The sequence below is a fragment of the Ambystoma mexicanum genome, chromosome 14, assembly GCF_040938575.1.
Source record: "Ambystoma mexicanum isolate Mex_15411 chromosome 14, UKY_AmexF1_1, whole genome shotgun sequence".
NCBI classification, from domain to species: Eukaryota; Metazoa; Chordata; class Amphibia; order Caudata; family Ambystomatidae; genus Ambystoma; species Ambystoma mexicanum.
The window spans coordinates 633,228,061-633,252,750 of record NC_090940.1 but is presented as its reverse complement, the minus strand read 5'-3'; the positions used below and the strand labels follow the sequence as shown (position 1 = coordinate 633,252,750).

Here is a 24,690-nt window from a genome sequence, read left to right as displayed (position 1 = left end):
GGGGGGTCGGGTTCTCCATCCAGAGGTCAAGACTCTCAACCTTCATGCTTGGTTTCTGAAAGGTTGCGATACAAGGATTGGGACCGCCCGGGTGACGTGATGTAGGTGTTGCTTTCGGCCGGCAGCCAAATCCCTGTACCGTTGCCGTAAGTTTTGTGACTGGTGCAGTGGAAACAATGTCGATCCTTTTCAGTGTTCCATTCCGATGGTTCTGTCTTTCTTGCTTTCTTTGGCCCACAGAGGTCTTCAAGTGCGTACCATTAAAGGTTACCTGGCGGCACTGTCTATTTTCAAGCGCTCGCCTGAAGAATTTTCTTATTTTAAGATTACTTTGATTTCCCAATTTCTTAAAGGCCTCACGAATATGTTCCCACCGTCCCTGTTTGAATTTGGTCTTCGAGTTCCTGATGGGTGCTCCGTTTGAACCACTGCACTCTTGTCCTTTGAGACTGTTATCTTTCAAGATGGTTTTCTTGGTTGCAGTTGCATCTGCTCGCAGAGTGAGTGAATTACAGGCACTTTCATCTAAGCCACCCTTTACTGTGTTCCACAAGGATAGGGTTGTACTGAGGGTACGTCTGTCCTTCCTACCCAAGGTAGTGTCTGAGTTTCATTTGAACCAGAAAGTGGTACTTCCTGCTTTCTATCCTCCCCCTCATCTTGGTAAGGAATAGGAGAGACTTTATAGGTTGGACCATACGAGAGCTTTGAGCTTTTATATCTCTAGGATGTCCAGGGTCAGAGTGGACAACCAGCTCTTTGTGGGATACACTGGGCACCGATTGGGCCAGGCTGTTAGTAAGCAGACTATGTCCAGGTGGATTATCCTCGCCATTACTGAATTGGCGGGCAAAGATCCTCTGGAGGGGTTGAGAGCTCACTCAACTAGGGGAGTGCTACATCAACAGCCCTGCAGCGGGGAGTTCCTATTAAGAATATTTGTGACGCAGCAACCTGGTCTTCCATCCATACCTTTGTCAAGCATTATTCCCTGGATATGCTCCATGGTCAGGATATGGCCTTTGGTAAAGCTGTGCTTTATTCTGCCATCTGATTGGGTATTCTAAATTATTCTCTCTCCTCCCTTCACTGATATTGCTTTGGGAGTGTGTTAAAGATGTGGAATATGTTGGAGGACACAATCCATTCGAAGAACAGGTTACCTACCAACTGGTAGTGTTCTTTCGACGATGTTCCTCCAGCGTATTCCACATCGCCCTCCCAGCCTTCCCCACTGAAGAATTTCCTATTCTATTGCAGCTTGCGTTCCCGTAAGGCTATGTGCAGTCAAGCAGTCGTTGTGTACGAGCATGTTACACGTTATGGAGGAAAAACATAAACTGAGGCTACGGGCACCGTGTGTCCTATTTATAACATCCAGTGACATCACCCTCGACGCTGGAGGAACATCCAGTCAAAAGAACATTACCAGTTGGTAAGTAACTTGTTTATCTAAAGGAACTAAAAGGTATGTATGTATGTATGTATGTATGTATGTATGTATGTATATATATATATTTTATTTATTTTTGAGGCTTGTGGAATCTGCTTAGATCACATGCTGTGCATAGGCTGACACCTAGTGGAAGCTGCAGAGTATTAGTTTGTTGTCCGAAACTCGAAAAGGGGTGTCGAACTAGGGCGTGCCAGTAATACTGTCCCTAGTGTGAAGTCCACTGTACCCATGATCCCTCACGCGTGCAGGACCCTCAGATTGGTTTTTTCTGCCATACTTGTCAGAAGCATATCAGGGAGTTCCCTTGGCTTTTGCCATTCATCTTTATAATTACAAAATTACACACACACACACACACACACACACACTGACACACTGACACACTGACACACACACACACTGACACACACACACACTGACACACTGACACACACACACTGACACACACACTGACACACACACTGACACACACACACACTGACACACACACACACACACTGACACACACACTCACACACACTGACACACACACACTGACACACACACTCACACACACTGACACACACACACTGACACACACACACTGACACACTGACACACACACACTGACACACACACACTGACACACACACACACTGACACACTGACACACACACACACACTGACACACTGACACACACACACACACACACTGACACACTGACACACACACACACTGACACACTGACACACACACACACTGACACACTGACACACACACTGACACACTGACACACACTAACACTCACACACGCCCCCCCCCCCGACCTCGGAGGACTGACAGGCGGTTCAGTTACGGGGACAACACACTAACTCCAGCCGAGATTCGAGACGTTTGTCGATGGATCGGCAAAAGAAGGCATCAAGACAGCGGTCTGCCGATCGGTGTCCTCTGGGCGTTCCAGGTCACGGTCGCCTCATGACACACAGCAACCGTCTACAGTTGTTAAGGGTGCCACATTACCAAAAGTCATTGAGGTCCAGTCGTCCGAAGACAAATCCGACCTGTTCACCCAAGTAGCACGTTCAACGTCTTCTTCTGTAGTACATTCGACATCTGCTTCCGATATTAAACGCCCCGCTTCCAAGACTCCTTAATCTCATGACACCACCTCCGAATCTCGACGCCAAGCATTGAAACATTCAGAAAACACAAGGGGTCAGGAAAACATTCCTCTACTCATGGTAAAGGGGAAAAACTACATCAAAGAGCCTCTGAACATCAGGTTCAGAAGGAAAAACACAAGGGAAAATCCAAGGTCCCTGACCCTGTCACCAAGGAAAAGTCTGTTCCTCCCACTACTCAGGAAATAAACATAAGTGAAGAACCACAGCAGGAGAGGGTTATCCCTAGTTCCAAGCAATGGAACTCAGAGGACATTGATAGAGTAATGAGGAGGATGTCCTTTTTTGTAGATTTCTACGAAAAGGACCCATATTACTTTCAGAGCTATCAGAATACTCCAGCTACCTCTGCCCCTTCTGGATCCAAAGACACTCAACCCCCTGCTAAGAGGCTCCGTTCTGAGACTCCAGTTCAGGGTTTGATTTCAGACCCTTCTATAATTCAGCTTTACCCGCCACATGGTGAGGAGTCGGAAATACAGATGCTGGAGGACCAGCCAGGGGTCGATTACTATGGGGAGGAAGACAAGGCGGAGGCCTATAGTCTTGACTCCTTTATTCCCAAAGATCCCCCAGTGAATGATTCACTGGTTGATAATCAACCTTTACTTAATGAGGTATTAGCTAAAGTTGCAGCCCATTTTCAAATTGACACACAGGGTGTCCAAGAAGGGAAGAGATTTTGCAGAAGAAATTCTAGGGGACAGGAAATTCGTGGCCCAAGCTATCCCCATTTTAAAATCAATCCAGCACAGAATCGATCCTTCTATGGTAACCCCTAACCTTACTCGGGCGGTTAATCCACGAGGAGAAAAATTGTTTAGGGCTGCTCCATCTGATCCATTATACATAAGGGGTCAGTTAAAACCCGACTCATTGGTGGTAACAACCACCAGAAAAAAGGGCAGCAACCCCACTAGCTTCTTCTGAAGCACCCCTGACAAAGAAAGCAAAGGAATATATTCTCTGGGGAGGAAGGTGGCATCCACGTCAGCAGGTAGATGCCCTCATTGCCTCTGCACCCGAACCTCTAAAGAGCCAGTTGGCCCAGATTGCATCAGACGGAAGATCAGTGTCCGGATGCATCCTTAAGGCAAACTTCGATGCAGCAGATAATGCAGGGAGACTAATAGCAGAAGGCACAGTGATTAAACGCCATGCTTGGCTAAGACAATCGGGGTTTAAACCCGAGATCCAAGCCACCCTCATAGACCTGCCGGTAGAACCGAACGTCATATTTGGGAAAGCAGTGGAGGAGGCACTGAAAACAGCTAAGGACGAATACGAAACCATGAAGTCCCTCGGCCAGCTAACAAATAAGCCCTCAGGTTGAAGGGGAAATAACAATAATTTTCGTCGCTTTTGCGGCCAAAACTCCCAAAGAGGGTCCATTTACTATCAGGGTCAAGGAACTTCATGGGGCAGCAATCAGTCCCAGGCTATCCAGGGTTTCACCAGAGGTCAACCCAGGGGCCGTGGTAGGGGCAGAGGCAGCCCAGGAAGAGGTGCTACGCCTCCCAATAAACAGCAGTGACGGTCCGCTCCAGGGTCCTTTCCCATGCATCCCCAGTAGGGGGTGCATTTCCATCGCCTCCTCGTGGAGATGGTCATTCTTCTTGCAAAGGATGCAATAGAACTCATCCCGGGCAACCAGGTAAACAGGGGTATTTATTCAACCTACTTCCTTGTGCCAAAAAAAATCTAACGATGCGCCCAGTATTGGACTTACGCCCTGCAAACAAGTATGTTGAGCCTCAAAAGTTTTGCATGACTACACTCCAGGAAGTAATCCCCCTACTAAAAAAGGGGATTACATGGCAACATTGGATATGAAAGATGCCTATTTTCATATTTCCATGCTCCCAGCGCACAGAAGATTCTTGCGTTTCAAGATAGACACCCAGCACTACCAGTTCAAGGTGCTGCCCTTCGGAACAGCCTTGACTCCAAGGGTATTGAACAAGATACTGGCGGTGGTGGCGGCGCACCTACGCAGGGAGGCAATCCCGTTGTAACCTTACCTAGATGGTTGGCTCATCACAGGGGAAACCCCCGTAATTTGCAGATCAAACATTCAAAGAACAATCAACCTCCTCTTCCAATTGGGCTTCTCAATCAATGAGAAAAAAATCAAGCCTGGTGCCAAGCAACTCAAAACTGTTCCTAGGAGCTGTCTTGGACTCCCAAGAGGGGTTGGCGTTTCCATCAGAGGAAATAATTCTGAATCTGTTTCTGCAAATTCCTTAATATCAGTCCGGTCGCCAGATAAGGGTGCGCAAAGCGATGTGTTTGCTAGGCATGATGGCATTGTGCATTTACCTGGTTCCCCACGCGTGCCTGCGACCCATGCAGGAATGGTTGGCGAAACAGTGGTCTCAGGCAAGTGGTCAGTGGAACGATCTAGTGGTTGTTTCGCCAACACTAGTACAGAGTCTTCGCTGGTGGACAAGGGTGAATCTTACAAGGGGGGAAACCCTTCTACGATCCAGAGATACAGGCCGTTGTCACAACAGACGCATCCCTGGAAGGGTGGGGAGCTCACCACCTTCACCACACAGCTCAGGGTCTCTGGTCTCACACACTGGCTCAGAATCACATCAACCTGCTAGAACTTCTGGCAGTCTTCAGAGCGCTTTGGGCATTCAAACCCCTCCTATCCAACCTGTCAGTGCAGATCCTAACAGACAGCACGGCGGCGATGTTTTACATAAACGAACAAGGGGGCACTCGTTCGCCAAATCTGTCCAAGCTTGCCCAGAAAATTTGGAAATGGGCACTCAAACGAAACATTTATCTGTCATCCCAACACGTTCCAGGGGATCTCAATTCACTAGCGGACGCTTTGAGCAGAGATCCCTTCCCAGAGGAACACGAACGGCGACTAAACGAAGACGTCGTACAAGATCTCTTCTCTCTGGGGTTCCCCCACTATAGACCTACTTGCCACAGGCGAAAACAGACAATGCCCAGACTTCGCATCCAGGTTCCCCCAGCCAGGCTCCAAGGGGAATGCTCTATGGATGAATTGGTCAGATATGTTTGCCTATGCTTTTCCACCAACCCCTCTGATGAGGAAGGTGGTCAACAATATACACAGGGAATCCATGACGCGCATCCTAGTAGCTCCTATGTGGGCGAGACAACCATGGTTTCCACACCTATGCAAACTGGCGGTGTGCAACCCCATCAAACTTCCGTGCTGGTACAATCTACTCTCACAGCACGAAGGACAAACAGTGCATCCTCAACCCAACTCGATGAACTTGACAGCATGGCTCCGGAAGTCATAGAGTTCTGACATCTCTATTTACCCCAGAGATGCATGAACATCTTAAGAGTCTAGAAAACCTAACACAAGATATTGTTACTTTGATGAGTGGAAAAGATTTGTTATTTGGTGCCAGAATAAATAAATCAACCCAATTGATTGTACTCCTTCCAATATTGTCACCTATATGCTCCACCTACTGGATGCAGGGTTAGTATTTAATTCACTTAAGGTACACCTGGCGGCGCTGTCAGCCTACACTACCTCCCATAACAAGGTGTCATGGTGGAAAATGCCAGTAGTCAAAGCCTTTATGGAAGGGGTAAAGAGAATCCACCCTCCAATTTTTAACCCACCACCAGGGTGGGACCTTAAAGTGCTTGCTAAACTCATGGGACCTCCCTTTGAACCCATGCATAAAGCTAGTCTCAAACACCTGACTTATAAAACAGCCTTCTTAGTAGCCATTACACCCATAGGAAGGGTCAGTGAAATTCGGGCTCTGCCAGTGCAGGATCCTTTCTTTACTGTTCATAAGGATAAACTCGTTTTACGCACTCACAGTAGGTTTTCACCTAAGTTTATTTCAAAATTCCAAGTTAACCAGTCCATTGAGCTACCGGCCTTCTTCCAAGAACCCAAAAGCTCTGCTGTGGTGAAACTCCACACACTAGATGTGAAGAGAGCAGTCCTCTACTACGTGGACAAGACCAGACTGCTCAGAAAGACAGATCAACTGTTTGTCTCCGTAGCTCTAGCCAGAGAAGGAGATCAAGTCTCTAAAGGTGCCATCTCTAAATGGATAGTCCGATGTATCCAACTGTGCTACTCCCTTTCAGATAAAACATTGCCTTTTACGCTGAGGGCCCACTCTACAAGAGTCGATGGGGCCACTCTGGCTTTCATTGCAAATGTACCCCTTGACACCATTTGCAAAGCAGCTACATGGAGCTCTATGCACACCTTTACTCAGCACTACTGCATTGACCCTCATTCCAAGACAGATACTCAAGTGGGACAAGCGGTTCTAAGACATTTGTTCGCTCATGACCCTTCTCACATCCCAAATCTGAAGAAATGTCCAGAGAGCAAGAAAATATTTTACCACAAGGGTGTATCAAATTTTATTCGCCATGATACAAAAATTTAAGAAAAAGTCAATTAATGACATATTACTTAGCATTACATTATCTCACATAACACAGCAACATGGGTATACATAAAAAAAACTGGCTAAAATTAGTCCATCACAACAACCATTCATAGTGCAGCATTCAAACCATACACAACACTCGGTGACATTCAACCTACCAACGAATACTAAAAAACATGACCGGATCAATTAACAGTGGGAAATGGGATCACCGTTCCTCGTGTCCCTTCCAGTTATTTTAATATTTGAAATTTTTACACGAACAAGAGTACATTTTTAAAAAACATCTATCGCGAGGGTGGATGTAGGAGGAAATGATGTTGTATAGATCACATCCCTGGGGAGTAAGCTCAACCGGTTTTGACGTAGAATGTACTTTGGGCAACGTCTTCATCAGGAGAAAATAATCGTAAGAAGCTATAAAGAAAGGGCAGTACTGCATAATTATGCGGTAGTGCCCTATCTCAAACAAAATACAAAAAAAACAAAAAAGTGTCTACACCACGTGCCACCTGTTACAGACCATGTATATAAAGAGTAAAATTGTGCTGGAGAGGTGAAAGAAATCAAAAGCCACCCCAGTTACAAGATTTTTTTTAAACCAAGGCACTTCCTCCTTCTAACATTGCTCGCTAATCTATGCACAGCATGTGATCCAAGTAGATTCCACAAGCCCCAGAAGGGATACGTTACTCACCGTAATCGTATTTCTGATGCTTCTATCTGCTTAGATCCACATGCGCCCGCCCTTCCACCCCTCTGAGAGAAGGTGCGTGGATGCTTGTAGTCTTATCTATCTTATCTGCTTGCATACTCTGTACTCGCGCTACTCCTCATGCTACCTCATGTCAGAAAAAATACAATCTCAGGGTCCTACACGCATGAGGGATCATGGGTACAGTGGACGTCACACTAGGGATAGCATTACTGGCACACCCTAGTTCGACACCACTTTTTGATTTTCGAAAAACACTGTTATAGTCTGCAGCTTTCACTAGATGTCAGCCTATGCACAGCATGTGAATCTAAGCAGATGCAAGCATCAGAAATACAATTATGGTGAGTAATGTATCATATATATTCCCCCCCCCCCCCAACGTCCCCCGGTCTATTCCTCTTCCGATAGCCTCCTCATATGTTTATTTTTGTTAGATATTTCTTAATGTAACCTTATCGGGTAATATCTGTAAACGCCTCTTGTAGTGCTTTAAGAATATTCTTGGGTTTCCTGCATTCTGTGGTACTATAAATAGAATATCTTTCTTTCAAATAGTTCCCCATCCTATTATCACTTGCAGATTTTTCAGTCTCTTACGTCAGGCTTTCCTCATTTAGATTCATCTTGGTTCACTTTTAGACTGTTCTTGTCAAGGATTCTACTTAGTGTGTGTCCTTTTATTTGGTTCACTTGACAGCTTTGTCTGTCATTACGTGCTTTTAGGTCTTGCTTTCTCCAGCCTTCAACTCTGAAGGTATATATATGTATCTTCCCTTCCTACCAGGAGATTATTTTCTCGTCTCTGTTGGCGCCCCACGTGGGTTTGGTAAATCTCATGTTAACTCTTCTTCCATCCTCAGGATTGGGACGAGTTTCTCTCTTCATAAGATATTAAGCTTCTCCATCTGGATTATTTCTTACTTGCTTTCTCGTGCTTTTACAATTCTGATAAGAGGCTTATATTTAACAGGGTTCGAAATTGAGGTTGGATGAGCAGAAGCTAAAACCAGCTCCTGGGTGTCGGGCATCACTCATTAGGGAGGAGCTACCAGAGATAAACCAGGATCCAGTACACAGCACACATCGGATCCACCTTCCACATGAGATGCAAAATGTAACTTTTTCCTTGATGTATGATTCATTATTTTTAAAAGTGAACTAGATGTGTCTATTAGCATTCTCAAATCCTGGACTTTAATGTCACATGTGCGTGTTCGTAATGCACCAATTGGCCGGGGGAACCCAAAGTATTTTCTGGTAGCTGCTGTTTTTAAGCTACCGAGGCTCTCCTAGGCTAGGAGCAGGAGCTAAATGGGTCCTCCCAGCTCCCCCTCTATTTTGTAACCTGTTTAATTTCTCATTCTTTGTACTAGGATGAGTTTATTCTGGATTATAATGATGCCCCAGTGCATTTCCAAGTTAGCCTGGTATCTGTGTGTGCAGGCGGAAGATTGCAGGACTCGGCTCTCGCTTGGGTGTGGTTTCTCGCTCTCCATTCTCCATTCCTCGTCAGGTGTACACAGGCACTGGCGATGGGAAGCGGTTCATGCTTCCAGGAACATTAGTCTCAGCATCATCGTTCGGGCGTCCTTCACACCACGCGGCTTGTGGTCACGCTACCACCAGGTTTCTCTGTCCTCTCTTCCTCAACCTTTTCTTCACAGATGAACACGACGGCAATCCAGTGTTTTGCACTGGCGTTCTGCTGCTCGTTAAAAGTTGTGTGCTCCACCTCAAGGCGGGATGATATCAAGGGCTTCCCCTGCGCACAGCACACTCCTTCTCTACTGCTTGGACTATCCCAGTTAAGTATTCATCTCCTGTTAGAGACATCCTCCTTTCTTTTTGTATTGCCCTCAACCAAATGTAAAGATGCCACAGTATTCTTTATAGGAGACACTCCATGTATGCAGCTATAGTAGGTGGTCTAGGGAGTTCCTCACAGGAACAAGAGTTCTTGTGCCCGAACGGGGGTCTCTCCTGGTGAGTTCCCACTGCCTCTACCCGTGGGGAGGGTATTGCAGAGTGGGCTCACCTCCATAGCCTCACAGGGGTAGGCTCCCACTTGGGGAGAAGGGAGGAATATCTGTGATTCGTCACACGCCTATATTAATATCCAGAGTCATTTGCGGATGGGGTGGCTGCTTCAGGAATTCAGAAAGACTTTCTAGTTATCCTACTAGGCTGATAAAGGAGAGATTTGGGACATTAGGGGCCTCCATGAGAGAGGATGCAAACTTGTGCAGGGCTTTGGTTAGTTGCTACATTCTGCTGTCTCCAGTAAGGGGGGGGGCAGCCGTCACCCCCCACTCCCCAACCAGGACACAGATGCCAAAAAAAGGCCTGAACTGGCCCACGACCTGGCCCCCACTTCTGCAACCCAGTGGAAGTCCTACTATCAAGCTTGGTCATTCAGTGTCGAATGATCTTCACAGACAAATGGGTGCTGGACGTTCTTCAGAAGGGGCACACTTTGAAATTTCAAGACCAGTGCCCCCACAGTCCTCCTGTCGTGCGACAAGAGCTACACATGGCAAAGCTGATACAGAATGTTCAAGCCATGCTATGCAAAGGGGCAATAGAAATAGTCCATCAGCACCTTTGGGGCTCTGGAGTGTACTCCAGATACTTTCTGGTAAGAAAGAAGTCAGAACGGTGGTGACCAATCCTAGACTTGCGACACATCAGCAAGTACCTCAAATCCCAAAAGTTCAGGATGGTCACATTGCAGCATGTGCTCGCCAGCTGATGGAAGGGGATTTTCTGGTAATTCCAGGAGGACGGGTACTTCCACATCACCATTCATTGCCAGCACCGGAAGTTGATGCGTTTTGTCATTCAGGAGCGACATTACCAGTTCAAGCCCCTTGTTCACCAAGTGCCTGGCCCTATTGGCAGCGCATGTAAAATGCTAAATTATAAATGCTAAATGATCTGCGCTGCAAAGGAATCCACGTCTACACTTACCTGGATTGGATCATCCGGTCCCTCTCCTGCACACTGGCAACCCAGCTCACAGCAGAGACTATTCAACTTTTGACTTTGCTAGGATTCTCAGTCAACTATCCAAAGTCGTGCATAGTGCCATCCCAGAACGCACTGTTCCTAGGTGCCCGACTCAACACAGTCTCGTGTTTGGCGACTCTGTTGAAACAGAGGGTGAAGACCATCCAGGGAAAGATCCAGCGACTGTCGACATCGTCCGATGCAACTGTCCTTTCCATAAAGCCCCTGCTGAGGATGATGTCTTCCTGCATCCATCTGGTCCTTTTTGCAGGCTTCAGTTTAGACCCCTTCAAGACTTTCTGGATGCCAGAGGGCATCAAGTCACTAGCAGACGGACCAACAAGATTTTCCTCAATCGGGCACTCCGTCAAGCCCTGCAATGATTATCAGTTTTTCCACACCTCTCTAAGGGGGCTCCCTCTCAGATCACTACGTATTAGGCTACAGTTGCGACCAATGCCTCTCTGGAGGGTTGGGGAGGCCATGCAGGATATTCTAATGCAAGAGGCCTCAGGCTCCTGAGGAAGAGTTGCACATAAACGTCCTGGAACTGCGGGCAGTCTTCTGGGCCCTCAAGTCTTTTTATCCTCCCCCACGCTCTCCCTGGATGCTCAGTCTGAATGGTACTGGGTCATTCTTCAACTCATGTTTCTCGTACCATTTCACCTGGCAGGCATCAATAATACCATTGCAGACTCTCAGTAGGGCATTGCGGTCCTGCCACGAATGGGAGCTTCAGCAAGCGCAACTGTTGCGCCTCTTCAGCGAGTGGGGTCTCCCTCAGATAGACCTCTTCGCAATGGCTGCAAACTGCAGTGTCAGAGATTTGCCAGCAGATCTCGTCAGCTGAGGAGCCCGGGGGATGCCTTCTCGTTCCGCTGGGTGGGTGGGGGGAGGGGCGCTCTTCCTGTACACCCCCCTCCACCATTTCTGCTATTGCTACGTGTGATCAACACACTCAGACGTTGCCACTTCAAGATGATCCTCATTGCATCGGCGTGGCAGAGGCAGATCTGGTACTCCGACCTCCTCCATTTGTAGGTGGCCCCGGCCATCAAACTGCCTCAGTTTCCTGACCTCCTCAGTGTCAATCCTGCACCACGACCCCCACCATCACTGAGCCTCACGGCCTGGGTCCTGCAGCCTTAGAATGTGGGCACTATTAGCTGCCTGTGGAATGCAAGAAGATCCTGGCCAAAGCCAGGGCTCCCTCTACGTTGACTTGCTACAAGCACAAATGGAAGCGCTTTACAGTTTGGTGTCGGCTGCAGAGGACTTTTCTGCTGTGCGTGACTGTCCTGTAGCTCCTCACGTACCAGCTCTCACTGACTAAGGCTTGCCTTGCCCATGCGTCTATCAAGGTCTACCTGGCCGCCATATCCCAGTACACACGGGCTCCAGGCAATATCTCCCTGTGGTCCCATAGGCTTGTTAGTTCCTCAAGGGTCTCTTCAGAACATTCCCTCCTGTGAATGCCCCTGCCCTGGGAATTGATCGCAGTACTGTCTAAATTGATTTGGTCTCCGTTTGAACCAATGCATTGTGCCCCTTTTGAAGTTTTCTTTCGTGCAAGACCGCCTTCGTGGTGGCAATCCCCTCGGCCATGCGTGTGGAGAAACATGCCCTCTCCTGTAAGCCTCTGTATTTGTTCTTCCACACCACTGAAGTGATTCTGCGAACTCATCCTTCATGCCAATGGTTCCGTCTGACTTTCATCTCAACAAGCCTTTGGTTCTACCAGTTTTCTTTGTGTATCCTTCTCTGCCTGCTGAAAGGGCGTTGCATTCGCCAGACGTTGCACGTGCCCTAAGGTTCTAAGTTGCACGTACAAAGGGTTTTTGAAAAAGTCTCAGCTTTTTGTCAATTTTGGCCCTTTGGGACATGGGAAGGCCCAGTCTAAGGCTTCCATCTCCACTGGTTCTCTGGCTGTATCATGTATTGCCAACAGACAACTTCCAGGCAGGCAGCCCACTCGACCAGAGCCATCGCAGCGACATTAACGTTTCTCTCTGGTGTTCCCCTGCTTGACATCTGCAGACTGTTACGTCGAGGTCTACCTACACATCACAAAATTCTTCTGTGTCAACAGGGATTCCGGGTAGGAGTCGCGGGTCGGCCAAGCAGTGCTACGCAACCTGTTTGCGGTGAGTCTGTTCTACGGCTGAGTATATTGCTTGTTATCCTTGCCACCTCCCATGGTGTGTATATGTACTGCTGTGCAATCTTATTCATGAGCATGTGAATCCATGCAAGACTCCGTGCTGGAGAAGGAACAAGTTACTGGGCTGTAACTCTTGTTCTCCAGCATGGGTCTTTCATGTATTAATATGTGAACCCTCCCTCCTTTTCTTCTCTGGATCTTCTTGCTTCACAGCAGCACTTTACGTGCGTGACATCTGAAGATGGCCACCCGCGATGGAATTTAGGAGGACGAGTGTCGTTGGCTGGGGGCAGTATGACCGAAAGGACACTGATGGGCTATAGAGTAGAGCTTAAAACTAAACTGCTTTAATTTTATTGAGGAGTCCCAGCCTGATGACAGGGAATATTCATGAGCATGGGAATCCAGGCCAGACCCATGCTGGAGAACAAGAGTTACATGTAAGTAACTTGTTCCTTATCATTAATGAAAATACTGAGACATTTCACTTCTGAGATCTTTTTTTTAATGCAATCTTCCTTTGTTTTCCAGGTTGCAGTTGTAAAAATGAAGAACACTGAACGTATTTATGCCATGAAAATCCTGAACAAGTGGGAAATGCTGAAAAGGGCAGAGGTAAGGTTTACTATTAAAATACATATTGAAACATCACTGCTAGGCGTGTTCCTTTTGCTCTCTTTTGTAACTTTCCCAGGGCTCGTGGTTTGAACTTGTTTCTAGTTCATAAAATCGCTGATGACATATTTGCCCCATCAGCCTTGCTTTTTCCTAAGTGCATCTACTGCTTCTCTCCCGTTATGTCCTCCATCCTGTACACTAACAGGCTATGCTGCATGCAAGAAGAAGAAAGTGTTAGTCATAGGCCGCAGTGGCGTTTGATTCTTAGAAATGGGACCCACTTGACTGCAATAAAAACTGACATTGGCTTCAAAGCCTGTGGCTTTTTCGCTCTTGTATTTCCTTTTAGCAGACTGTCTGCCCTAGATTTTGCTCCAATCAACAAATATTTTGTTGATTGGTGGGGGGAAAAGATGCAGAAGTCGTAGAAACCACTGGTATCCTCTGCAATCCTATGAATATCAAAGTGAATCGACTCAAACATACTCTCCTTTACATGGAATTAACACTGTGGCACTGTGGAATAAACTCATTGCTACTTATATTAAAATGTAAGCATGGAAAATGAGTCCCCTATAAAGCTGTGCAGTTCAACCCTTTCTTCAAAACCACTTTTAAATTCATTAAGCCATCTTTAAGTATGAACTGTAATCCTACCTAGCAAATATTCTGGGTCACAAAAATACACTATCTGAAGAAAATCAGCAAAAACCTGATCATGACCTGAGAATCGCCCGAGACGTCCAGATTGATCTATGCCTCAGTAGCCAATGGCAGATTCTCAACACAATTCTGAATAGTGGTAGTGCTACCTGGCAAGAGCAGCTCTCGCAGGGCCTATGCCTCCATTGATCTACCCCTTGACCCCTGCTGCACATTTATGTATTACATGTGTGTAGGTCACAGCAGCCCATGAACATCGAGGCGCTGTTACTTGAAGGGAACTTAGTTGCAGGGAGCGGGTACACAGGGAGCAGCAGTTATACATTGAACAGAAATAGAGCAAATATACATTAGGGTACATACAAGCATGGTGCAATTATGTGGGAAATTATGGCATACTTAAGGTGAAGAGCACAGTTTTCATGGCTTTGCGAAAAATCATGAGGGATGCCTCGCCTCGGAGGGTGGGAGGTAGGGCATGCCAATGTGAAGGTGCGAAGTAGGGGAAACCAGAGCCACCTGCTCTAGATATTCTTATCATAGGCACACAGAGCATGTTGGCATAGGGTGTCATAATTGACCTTGTGGAGGTGGATGGGTGAATCCCTTGTGAGAGGTATTCTGGTGCAGAGAGGTAGATGCACTTGTGGGGCAGTGTCAAGGTTTTAATAAGATTTTCTCTTTTATTGGGAGCCAGTGAGCTGCTTTCCTGTCGGCAGTGATGTGCTCTTTTCGAGATGCCTTGAGCTGCGCGCAGTGCGTTGTTCTGGATGATTTGTAGTCTATCCAGGTTTTTGGTGGAGGTTCCAAGGAAGGGAACATTGCAGTAGTCGAACCTTGAGCCTGTGATGGCTCTGGCTATGTTGGTGCAGTTCTCTTTGGAGAGAAATGGTCTAGCTGCATTAATTAGTTTGGCATGGTAGGCTGTCGGGGAGGCGATAGCACTACTGACTTGTTTGTTCACGGATACGTTGAGTCCAAAATGACTCCTTGTGTTTTAACTGAGTCTGATACTGGGATTTTAATGGAGTCGATAGTGAAGTGGGTAAACTGTGAGTCGAGGTTTTTTAGTGTGTCAGTGTGTCGGGGGAACCTACCAGGAGGAGTTCAGTCTTGTCAGAGTTGAGGCATAGTCCGTTTGCTGCCATCCAGGCCTGGATGGTGTTGTAGATGTTGTCAAGCATAGCAGAGTCTTCGTCATAGTTGCCTGTGAGGGTGAGGAGGATCTGGGTATCGTCCGCATAGTTTGTGTAGGAGATATCCATAGCATCGAGGATGAGAGAGTGGGTGAGTAAAGATGTTGTAGAGGGTGGGAGAGAGGCAGGAGCCTTGTGGAGCTCCACAAAGCATGATGGTGGGTGAGGCGGAGGCCAGGTCAGAGAATACATCTTACTCTGCCCTGTCAACAAGGAGTTGCAGAGTCTCCGTAGTACTCTGTCATTACCAGCGGCGGACTGGGAAGAGGGGCAAGGGGGCAATTGACCCCCAAGCTGGCTGGACAATGGCTCCCTGAGCCAGAGCTACAAAATGCAAAAAGGAAATCCTCAAAGACACACTCATTCAAATTTCAGCCTGCCTTGAAGGAGCAGAATGCTGAATAGCCTGCTCAGCTTTTTTGTAGATGGAGCGAGTCAGTAGTCTTAATATCAGCAGTGTTGCAGTTTGCGTCCACATGTGGACCTCCACAGTGAGAGGGCAAAGAGCCTAGGCCATAGTCGCAAGTTCATACCGCATACAGCGGCGATGTGCATATTTAAATGACAGATTCTGTGACCCTGAATGGTAATATTGGCCCCAAAGCGCCCTATCCACCTTTAGCCTATTGTGATTCTCAGTAACTTACTGCGACGCCTGCTTGCCAAGGAAGTAAGGGTCCATAGCTTAGAGACTTTATCCTCCGTGTCTCTAATATTGCTTCCTCTGTTCTGGTACATTTCTTGACCTTTTGTGAGTTCATTACAGAAATAGTTCAATAGCACACTGAGTAACACCCATGGATATTACTATTGTGGTTATAGAAATGGCTGTTGGAATGTTTGTGGTTCTCACTTTTGGACACAGTTGAAAAGCATGCACTGAAAGATGCATCATTCAGGTGTTACCTAACCTTAGAATCAAAACTAAGTGGGTCATCTGAAGTTGGCCAGTTTTTTTAATGAAATACAGCTGAAATAAATGTACCAGCACCACCAGTAGTATTTCTGAAAATCTTCCAATTCAGATTTACCACTGTTGTGGGTGGAATTTCTGGAATACCTTTGGAGATATTTCAGAAATACCACCTTCGCCGCAGGGAACACAAAAAGGTGTTTTAAAAATTTCCATCTTCACTTTTAAGATGGAAATGGTTTATCCACAGTAGTGATTCATACCTCTACTGGACATTTTGTATGCACAAAAGTCAGTTGTGGCCCTTTTAGTCATTACATGGGAAAAGTTGTGAGAAAGGGGACATTAGAGATGCCCTTAATTTCACTTACCATGGCCCTTTGTAAAAAACAATTTAACTGTTTTGAAAGGAAGCACCCGCACTTCCTGGAAAACGCACATAAATATGCTAGGTCCCTCTTCCTCCCTCTCCATCACTAGATCCAAAGCTGAAGCCCTTCGCAGTACCCTCTGAAATATGCAGCCAACAACCCAAGAAAGAGCAATTAGGATCACAATGAAAAGCAAGGCCACTTGGCGTCTTTCGCTCTGCGTTGTTCAAGTGCAGACCCCCATAGCTATAATTACAAGCAAGATCCAACCACGACTGCTTGTCGTGTCTGGCGGAGGCTGAACTGGCAAATAAATGTGATTTACCATCTCCATGTGAGCAGGCCAATGGAAGGGTTGAGTGACAGAGGATTAGTGAATGACCAATGTGGACAAGAGAGGGGTTTGCAGGTAAGGTAAATGGCAGAAATTGAGTTGAGGGTTAAATGATGCTGCAAAAGGGGAACAGACGTCTGAAAGTTAATTGTAAGGAGGTGGAGGGTGAAGAGAAATCGAGGATATGGTGCAAAGTAAAGCCTTAGGGTGATGTGTAAGGAAAATGAGATACAAATCCTGAAAGGTAGGTTAGCAGATTGAGTGTTGCTCAGATGATATATGATATGGCATTTATAACGCGCCTGTACACAAGAGTTTGTAGACGTGACAAGACAAGGAGGGGTGGGGGGGGAACAGAGGGAGCACAAAACGACAACTAACTAGGCCATGTGTCATTCAGATCGCTCAAGCGCTGGGAAGGGGAAGGGGTGAAGTGCAAGAGGTAGGGGTGGAGAAGTGCAGGTAATAACAAAAAAAAATGCAGCTAGCGGGTTGTTCCAAAGTGCAGAGAAAGGGGACTGTAGGGTTACAGATAGACCACAAGTGCTGGGGGAGCCAAGAGGCAGTGCGAGGTGCAACTGGACAGGCAGGGACCTGGGCTCAAGTTCAGAGAGTGGCCAGTGCGTGGAACAGACGGGTCATCAGCATGGAGAGGAAGAGAAAAACGGAAGCTAAGAGGAAGGTCTTGAGTTGCTTCCGGAAGCGAAGATGGTTCTGCTCAAGTTGAGAGAGGCAGGGAGGCTGTTCCAGAGGGAGTCTCCAGCTGAAAAAAAGAGATCGGCTCCCAACTCTCTGCTTGGAAAAGCAGCTGACCCTCAGAGAGGTGGAGCTGGATGAGCAGAGAGCTTGAGGTGGGAGATACTTAGGAACAGTTGGAGGTAGTGCGGTCCCAGGCCTCCGACCGATGCAGAGGGTCTTGAACATGATCCTTGCTGCCGCTGGGAGCCAATGAAGAGATTTCAGAGCTGGAGAGATGCAATCTGTGGGCTTGAGGCCAAGGATAAGTCTTGCAGTCCTGTTGTGGATAACTTGTAGAGGACGGAGAGTAGAGGCAGGAAGATTTAGAAAGAGGCTGTTGCAGTAGTCCAGCCTTGAGAGGACCAGAGCTCTGGAGACAGTGAGCTTCTGGGGGAAAGTGAGGAAAGGAAGAATACCTCTGAGTAGGTGCAGCTGATAGTTTGACTTCATAGAGACGTTGGGAATGTGAGGAGAAGGTGGAGATGAAGATGGCTTCTAGGTTCTTAGCCTCACAGATAGGAAGAGGACCCAGAGTGGGCAGCCAGAGAGAGGAAAGGAGGAACCTGGTCTTCCGATGAGCAGGATCTCTGTCTTACTGGCATAAAGGCAGAGCTCATTGCCGGCACACCACTCCTGATTTGCAGACAGTCAGGAATGAGAGAAGGAGAAGAGGCTGCTGGGGGGAGCCTGAAAGAGAGCTGGGTGTCTTCTGCATAACACCTAAAGTTGGAGCAGAGAGCAGCAATGTGTGGTGGGCAAGAGGTGCCAGGTATTGAACAACCAGGTAGAGAGGTTAAACCCCTGGGAACACCACAGGCAGAGAGAGATGTAAGAGAGGAAGGACCACAGTTGGACCTGAGAGGGATGGTCATTGAGAAAGGTCAGCAAGGTCAAGGCCTGATCATCGACACCCAGGTTACCACGGAGGTGGTTCAGCAGGATTGCATGGTTGACCGTGTCGAAAGCAGACGAAAGATTGAGGAGAATGAGGTCAGAAAGAAGGTTACAGTCAAGCGTGAAGAGCAGGGCCTCACAGATGTTCAGGAGCGCAGTTTCCGTGCTTCTGGCAGCTCTGAAGACAAACTGATCGTTATGGAGACAACCAACAGATCTGTGCCTGACCTGCAAGCCACTACACCAGATTGTGGGACTGGCTCAACCCCTTTTTTCGTTCTAACGCAATGATACATACTCTATGAACATATTTTTCATTTAAGACGCTTCTTATATTTTGCCAGGTTGGTTCCTTTTATCATGTGAAAAGCAAAATATTCATGGCATTTATGTCACACACAAACTACTTCAATCTGTTTCCACTGAAAACTTGTGCTTGTTTATCAAAATATTATTTTATTCATATAACAAAGTTAAAAACCATTCTTATATACACTTTTTTCATACCACTTTTAGACAATTGAACATATTTCTGTAACAAACATTGACATCCAATTTGATTTTTGGACACAAAACCCCAATATTTCCAACTTATGACCTATATTCAACATAGATCTGTCATATGTATGACAATTGCAAACAATGTATATAATGTGTACTAGTGGGGAGGCACAATGCCGAGTGGAAGGTCTTATGTTGTGAGGGTGAGGGTAGACAGAGTACCGGGTATGGGTTTTGTGTTTTTGGATAGGCAGGAAGGCAGGTATGGGTCTTTTTCCCATGGCAGCTCCAGTTTGAATCTTACATTGAAGCTGGAACAAACATAGCCACTTCTGCCGCATGCGAGGTATGCATTACAAATTCAACTGTGTAAGTGGCAAGGTACAACAGGATGAGATTTATGAACTCTGAAAACCGTTAAGATCCGCCATGAATAAGGCGACATTTGCAGTGAAGCAGTCTTTGAATGCGGTAATAAAAAAATCATTAGATTCGGCTGAGAAAGCTGGTCGGCTAGTTACCGTGGCCACAGTCATTAAGAGTCATGCATGGCTTAGAAGTTCTGGGTTCAAACCGAAACACAGCCAACCCTGCTGGCCATGCCTGTATAAGAGATACGCCTGTTTGGGGAAGCAGTGGATGAAGAACTTGAGAAAGCCAACAAAGAGCATGAGACATTAAAAGTCTGAGATAAGTAATAGGCAAATCTTTTCAGCAAACTGGTGCCTCTTCTAGTCGGTTCAGTTTTCATACCCAACTGTATACAGAGTCCACAAGTCCATACTCTGTGTAAAGCAGATGGGTTTTCCAGATGCTCCAGAACAGCGCAGACATGGCGAAGGCCACAGGTGAGGCCAAACCCCCAGGGAGGCTGCCAGTGCCACAAAGTAATGACTAGCGGGGTTGTTCCCCCCTCCCCCACCCCATTAGGACGAAAAACCTCTCACTCATGTATGGGCGGGGATAATAGACAAGTGGGTGCTATCTTCCGCTACTTCAAGAGGAAACACAAGCTCAAAGCTCAAACATAAAAAGAAGCCAAGCAAGTTCCTCAGGATCCGGTAAATGAAGGAATTTATTCTCTATACTTCATGGTCCTAAAAAAGACAAAACAAAGAGGACAGTTTTCGTCCTGAGACCTACAGACATTTAGAATGACTACCCTCTAAGAGGTCATTACACTACTAAAGTAGAGGGAGTATATGGCAACACTGGATATGAAAGATGCTTACTTTCATATTTCAATGTTCTCAGGTCATCACAAATATCTCTGCTTCAAAGTAGACAAGACACTTCCCATTCAAAGTGCTCCTTTTTGCAATTGCTTCTGCACCTTGTGTGTGTGTGTCGGAGTGCTTGCAGTGGTGGCAGCTAACCTGCGCCGCAAGGAAATCCTAGTGTTCCTTTATCTGGATGATTTGCTAGTAGCAGGAGAATGCAAAACATTGCCTCCTGCATGCGCAGGAATAGTAAATCTCTTGCACAGCTTGGGGTTTTCCATTAACGAAACAAAGCAAAGTCGTCTCCCAAGCTAAAACAAAAGCGTACCAGGGGCAGTGATAGACTCGCAAACAGCAAAGGCTTCCCCTTAACAAGAGAACAAGTGCAAGCAGTACTAGCGCCAATCCCTTGTTACATAGCCGGTGTCCGAAAAGGTATGGAGCACCTCAGCATGATTGCTTCCTGCATCTTCATAGTCCCACATGCATGCCTTAACATGCACCCTTTACAACAGTGGCTAGCAGAGCAGTGGTCTCCAGGAACAGGCAAGTGGGACGATCTAGTGGCAGTTTTGCAAAAACTGGCAGTATCCTTCAAATGGTGGACAAAAACACATGATCAAAAGGAGATCCTTTGTCAACTTGCAGATGCAGGTAACCATCGCAACAGATGCATCCTTGACAGGCACAAGGGGGCACATTGCCAGCATCTCCCTGCAACAGGGCGGCAGCCAGCACAGCCAGCCAATCAATGCCTACATTTGTTGGCGCTACTAGCTATCAAAATGACAATATACTCTTTTAAAAAAGTCCTGATTGGGGGCCGGTGGAGCCTCTTCATCAACACAGACAACATCACAACAAACAAGGCTGCACACACTCAGTAGGGTTGTCCCTGATCGCTAAAAACATGTGGCAGTGGTGTCTCAAAAGAAAATTCCACATTCAAGCACAACATGTTCCAGAGGAACACAATTGTCCAGTGAACAGTTTAGTGGTGTTCTGGTCCAAGAGCTAGAGTGTAAAATTGTTCAGATGGATTTCTAGAATCTAGCCTGGCGAAGAGATTTTAGGAGGCCACCCTAGTTATAGTGAATGGGGGAACTCTGAGAGGTTTGCCAAAACCTAATCAAAGTAGCAATGGAGAGCAGTCGGGGCTATTCTCAGGAGGGTGAGTGGGGTCAGCGGTCTACAACGAGTCCACACAGTGAAGCACACACTAATTCAATGTAGACCGGCGGACGTATACAAATGCAGTATTTATTCTAGGCCTTAAACACACACTAATAAATGAATCAAGGTGATCATATTGCATAACACTCAATTATAAACATATTTCTGGATCAGCTTAGAACCACATGCTTTGCATAGACCGTCATCTAATGGTTAGTGCAGAGTATTGCATGACTTGTTTTTGAAGTTCTAAAAGTGGCGTTGACGGGGCGTTTCTCTACTACTATCCCTAGTGTGACATGTACTATACGCATGGTCCTTCACACGTGGGTCCTCGGATTGTTTTTTTCCTCCATCTTAGGTGGTTGCATCCTAGCTTTTTATAGCTAGCTTGATATTATCCTTTATATAATCTTTAATATATCGCCATCGCTACTGAACGTTGACTTCGATGCTAGACTGACCAAGCGGTATCCACCGACATTTGATTGAGGATCGACGCCCATCTTTGACGTCTCTTCCCAGGCTTCGGCCTACATCCGGCTTGGGCCTTCACAGTAGGGATGGTGGCGGGAATCGACACTTATATTCACGCTTGGAGAATGTCCCAGTTTACCCTTGACTTTAAACCTCCTCCTCTGATGACTGCTGCAAGTTCCCATCCAGTGTCCAGTTCTTTCGTCTCCAGACCAAGAATTCAGGGACTGAGTCCTGTGCCGCTGCATCCTGAAGGCATGCACCCAGAAGCTCTTCTTTTCTCCTAAGGTACTGTGTGGGCTTGGGTAAGACTTAACTTCAGTCTAGTGTGCATACTTTGTGGCTGAGTGCAGCTGGGAGTTTGCCCATACCACTTGCCCAGGCCTAATGCTGGAACACAAATAGTGAGCCTTCTCTTAAGCTCTGAAAGTGAATACTTATTGTTGAAGATCTCCTATGGAACTTTGACTTTCCTGCAGCTGAAACCTATCTCAACCTGCCTACAGCTGGCACCCAGACCGCTAGGGTCCCTCTTCTGCCTCAGTGAACCTGTGCTATAGATTAGAGAAGGACTGCATAAGAAAAGGCTAAGTGTAAAAGTACTTACTTGCTGAAAGAATGAGTGTGGTAACTGTATCTCTTGTGAAAGAAGAAGTTACAAAGTGTCCTTAAGTTATACTTAACTGAGTTGCATTGTGCCCTCTAAAATGTATATAAGTTGCTTTACTTACTTTGAATGGTGTGCCCCCCTCCGCCCTTCTGAAAAGTAATGCGTGGTGGTATAGTTTTATCATTGCTTAACTGAATGAGTGTAAAAGCTTATCGATAGGGTTTATCTACCTTGAATAACATTGTGTTCTTAAAGTGTAATTGGGTTTTGCCCCCCAATCTGCTTTCTACAGACATAAAACCGTCTAGAAGTTAATGCTTGTCTTATGAGTTGCTTGTTGCCCCTCTTAAAAAGTACATGGTTAGTTACCTTGAATAGCTGCTGCTCTTCTAAACGTGTAACCCTGGGTTATGCCTCCCCTGTACCGCTCAAAGCATTTCCAAAATAGTCTTAGGGTCCATTACTTACCCTGTGTCTTAAAGTATAATTAGGATTTGCTTAGTGCATTCTAAAACAATTTTTAAGGGTTCATACTTAGCATTGAGTCGCTTGAGGCCCCCCAAAGTTTTTACTAGCTCTGAAATGAGTTCTAAAAAGTAATGTTACAAGAAGTATACTTGTAACGGGATTGGTTTATTAAGTGATTTCTTAACTGAGTGTCACTGCATGACTGACAGTTTCTACTGCCCCTGAATTACTGACTGTATTCTAAAAGTATATCTAACCTGGTTTTACTCCCCAAGAATAGCTTTAATGCATTCTGAATGTGTAATAGCTTTGACTCACCTTGAACTGTTGATTGCTATTCTTAATACAGTTATACTTTGAGCTGTATCCCTTTACTATTGAGTTGGCTTTTATAATTGTGTTTATATGATGTGTTATATTACTTATTTCCCCAAGATGTATTTGGCCCTACTTGTATTTAAGTAAACCATTTATTTTTTTGCAATACATAGTGTATCAGTGTTTCTTTGGACCATATGTATGGTACAATTTCTGTGTACCAACCTACAACCCTCTCTCCCTCATAAGATAAGTCTGGCTATTCTGTCCATTCTACCATATTCTCAGGTGGTACAGCCTTATACTAAGAGTGGAGCTTATGTACTGTCTCAGATGTATGGTTTTATGAAGCCCTTGATTGGACTTTGAAAAACTGTCCTAACCGCACTCATGATTCTTAAATCGTGGATTATCACTACTATGATGAGGGAAGCTACTCCAGGGGATCTCTTGGCTCTTAGTTCTTTGGGTATCACTACTGTGACAAGGGAGTTTACTCCTGAGTTTCTCTTGGCTCTTGATTCTCTGTGTGTCACTACTGTGAAGAGGGAGGTCATTCCTGAGATTCTCAGGACTCTCTTGGTGTCACAACTGGGATGAGGGAGATCACTCCCGAGCTGCTCTGGACTTGCCCCCAAACCCTACCGGGGCGCCTGCTGTTCCCGTTATCTGAAGTGTGTTACTGCGTCGCTGGTTTGTCCTGGGGAGGCTGACTCAGTTTGCTTTTGCATCTCCTGGTTTCTTCACTCCGCTCCCCACTTTATTTGTGGCTCTGAGGAGACTTGGCCCACATGGCTCCGGCACAGTTGCAGGACCACATGATCCACTTCCTTGAGGCCACACCACTGCTGGTTTCTCTGTCTCTTCGGTTGGTCAGGAGCTTGGTTACCTATGTTATGCTCCGCTGACAGTTCCTCGGAGGCCCCACCACTGGGGATCAGCATCCTTGCAGCTTTGCGTTCCCAGGTACGAACTTCCCAGGCTTGTCTGGCTTCACGCCGCCTGTTCTCACTTCCCAGTCCTTCCTCACTCTATTTCGTGGGGCTGGATCCTCCCCAGCGTAGAGTTCAATCCATCCAATGTTGTTGTTAAAGTGCTCTTTAGGCCTCCTTGAGGCCAACTCTTTCCAGTACTATATCCAAGCAGTCTGTTATTACTCTGCAGATCTCTTTGGTTCTTCGCCATCTGGGTCATATTGATTCGTAGATCAAAGACAGAAGAACCTTTACATAACACAGTAGTGTTTTCAGGGATTTCTGACAAGGACTTG

The 24,690-nt window shown here is 46.4% G+C and overlaps 1 protein-coding gene across 2 annotated transcripts in view; it reads left to right on the top strand.

Annotated features, from left to right (window-relative positions):
- Nucleotides 1-24,690, top strand: part of CDC42BPB (CDC42 binding protein kinase beta) — an 867,880-nt gene that overhangs the window by 164,604 nt on the left and 678,586 nt on the right. For both annotated transcript variants that reach the window (XM_069638111.1, XM_069638110.1), the window contains exon 3: nucleotides 13,458-13,541. In XM_069638111.1, the coding sequence (XP_069494212.1) occupies nucleotides 13,458-13,541 (84 nt within the window). The remainder of the gene's footprint in view (nucleotides 1-13,457; nucleotides 13,542-24,690) is intronic.